The 2,445-nt window shown below is 49.2% G+C and overlaps 1 protein-coding gene across 1 annotated transcript; it reads right to left on the reverse strand.

Moving 5' to 3' along the window:
- Positions 1-343: 343 nt before the first annotated feature.
- Positions 344-1,316, reverse strand: LOC106002039 (elongation factor 1-gamma-like). Its single transcript, XM_013036963.1, has 3 exons — positions 995-1,316; positions 773-897; positions 344-580 (listed from the first exon to the last, which is right to left on the reverse strand). Exons 1-3 carry the CDS (start codon positions 1,299-1,301, stop codon positions 422-424), a joined length of 591 nt encoding a protein of 196 aa, XP_012892417.1. The 5' UTR covers positions 1,302-1,316; the 3' UTR covers positions 344-421.
- Positions 1,317-2,445: the final 1,129 nt, after the last annotated feature.

Here is a 2,445-nt window from a genome sequence, read left to right on the forward strand (position 1 = left end):
GAAAGTCCCAATATAGCACACACACAAAAACGTTCCTCTATACACTGAGTTACATGTTGACTCTTTCCATTTGTAGCAGGTATTTTCTGCCCTCACTGGGGAAACCTGGAATATGGCTCCTAAGAATTTGGTAGCAAATTAAGCTCCATGTCACCACACCCTGTTCCTCATCTTTCCACTGCAAGAGGCGGGGTAATACAGCAAAAATGAGGCCAGGCCTCCACTTCTGCTCTTCTGAAGACTTCTCTCCTGCTGTGGAGATGCTGCAGGCGCAGGGCCCTGCGCAGCTCATCTCTACCCTTTCAAGGAGCCACCACTCACAAAGGAGGCACGACAGGAAAGGTTCAATGTTCAGCTTCCTTTAATGACCCCTATCTCCCTGAAGGGCAGGTGCAGGCAGCTAGGCGATGGCAAGAGATGGTCACTTGAAGATCTTGCCCTGATTGAAGGCTTTGCCCACGTGCTGGAAGGCCCCCTCCCAGGAAAAGTACTCTCGAACCAAGGTCTGGGTCTCCTCACTTCCAGGATCCAGTTTCCGCCATGTATAGGATTCGTAGTCCACCTGCCAGTCTGGACTCAGCTGGGGAACAGAAGCCAGCAAAGAGGCATGTGGTCAGCTTTATCAGACACCCGTGCAGCCCCCCAAAACAATGGAGAACATGAATGGTTCTTCCCAGGCACCCCTGAATGCCTCCACATGGCTCACAGGCTCATCTCATTGTCCCATATTCTTGCCCTGACCCCAGAGACTCCTTCCCCCATCCCCCCTCACCGGAAAGGCAAGTTCCTGGCCTCTGAAAACCCAGACTCCAGAAATGGAGCTGCTATTATTGGTTCCAAAGAGGACGACACTGGCAAAGGCATTCTTCCTCAGCTTGTCCAATCGCTGGAACATTCCTGGAAGGGCAAAGGAGAACATTCAGCCTTCTGAATCACATTAGCCCATGGCATGCAGATCTCTGCCCTCTCCCCAGACCCATCCTCTCCTTCTTACCAGTGATGAGGTTGCAACTCATGAAGGTCTGGGAGAGCTCTTCGGGGAAGCGGTACTCAGCATACCACAGGGACCAGCCATCCTTATCAAAATGCTCCCAAAAATATGGCAGCGCCACAGACAGCGTGTCCTCGTTGGAGTACTTGCGCTTAAATTCATCCAACACAAACGTACTGAAAGGAAGACAAGAGAAGGAGGGGATAAGGACCAGTCTTATAGAGACAGCAAGGGATAGCCAAGCTAAGGGTGTTTTCACTCCAAATTCACTGGCAGATAACCTCACCAGTGAAGAGAGCAGGAGGGACATTACAGGCCAAGGCCACTCCTCTGCCCAAGTATGCTAAGCATGCGGGTAGGACTCACAGTGAGCAGTACCAGGAAGGGCATGGCTGACTTCTGCCCCCAGGTGGACACTCTGGGTAAGGAGTCCTTTCTTCACCTGGTCCAGTCTGCTCACAAGCCCCATTCAGTTACTGACTCACTAAAGTCTTCCCCACAATGCTGGCCTCTCAGGTTGAACAGGCAGAAGTAGGAATACAAAGGGCCTCGCCTCAAATCTCACACCCTGGTGTGTGAAAACAAGTTTCTATAAGGAACCTTTAGATTTGGGTTATCTTTGAGGCAATCCTACATCCTGAGCCAAGAAGGCAAGGATCAACGTAGGAGGGGTTAGTCACAACCCCATGGCTGAGGTTCTAGGTTTTTTTTCTTTTCAATTAACAAAGCATCTATAGGCAGTAATCCTAGTTATTAAGAAGACTAGATCTGAGGTTCCAGGGTGAGTGCTGGGCAAGAAAGTCCCTGAGAAGCCAGGCACTGAGGGCTCACACCTATAATCCTAGCTACTCAAAAGGCTGAGATCTGAGGATCACAGTTCAAAGCCAGCCTGGGTAGGAAAGACTGTGAGACCTATCTCCAATAAAAACCACTAGAAAATTGGAAATGGCGCTGTGACTTAAGCAGCAGAGCGCTCCCCTTGAGCTGAAGAGCTGAGGGACAGTGCCCAGGCCCAGAGTGCAAGCTTCATAATCAACCAAAACAAAAAAAAAAGGTTCAAGCTTCATGACCAACCAAAAAAAAAAAAAAGAGAAAGAGAGAGAGAGAAGAAAGCAAGCATTTATATAATGTCAGTAGACAAGAGCACACTAATATTTACATACTTTCCTCTGGTCTTCGATTTTTCAAAGATGTAAGGATGACCCATGCAGTTTTGGTCAACTGTGACAAAACTATTAAAAATTCTTGCTGGGTAGGGTGACACATGCCCCTGTAATCCCAGTACTCCAGGCTAAAACAGGAGGAACTCAGCAAGCCTAACCAGCAGCTACATATAAAAATACCAATGTAAGCCAGGCGCTGGTGGCTCACGCCTGTAATCCTAGCTACTCAGGAGGCTGAGATCTGAGGATCACGGTTCAAAGCCAGCCCGGGCAGGAAAGACCGTGAGACTC

The sequence above is a fragment of the Dipodomys ordii genome, unplaced genomic scaffold (assembly GCF_000151885.1).
Source record: "Dipodomys ordii isolate 6190 unplaced genomic scaffold, Dord_2.0 Scaffold2256, whole genome shotgun sequence".
NCBI lineage: Eukaryota > Metazoa > Chordata > Mammalia > Rodentia > Heteromyidae > Dipodomys > Dipodomys ordii.

What these genes read in the sequence shown, in the direction of transcription:
- LOC106002039 (XM_013036963.1), bottom strand. Translation starts at nt 1,301, where the DNA reads ATGTCCCTCCTGCTCTCTTCACTGGTGAGGTTATCTGCCAGTGAATTT. An exon ending in GAGTTGCAACCTCATCACTG is followed by an intron (nt 898 to 994) that starts GTAAGAAGGAGA and finishes TTGCCCTTCCAG; the next exon opens with GAATGTTCCAGCGATTGGAC. An exon ending in GCCAGGAACTTGCCTTTCCG is followed by an intron (nt 581 to 772) that starts GTGAGGGGGGAT and finishes TCTGTTCCCCAG; the next exon opens with CTGAGTCCAGACTGGCAGGT.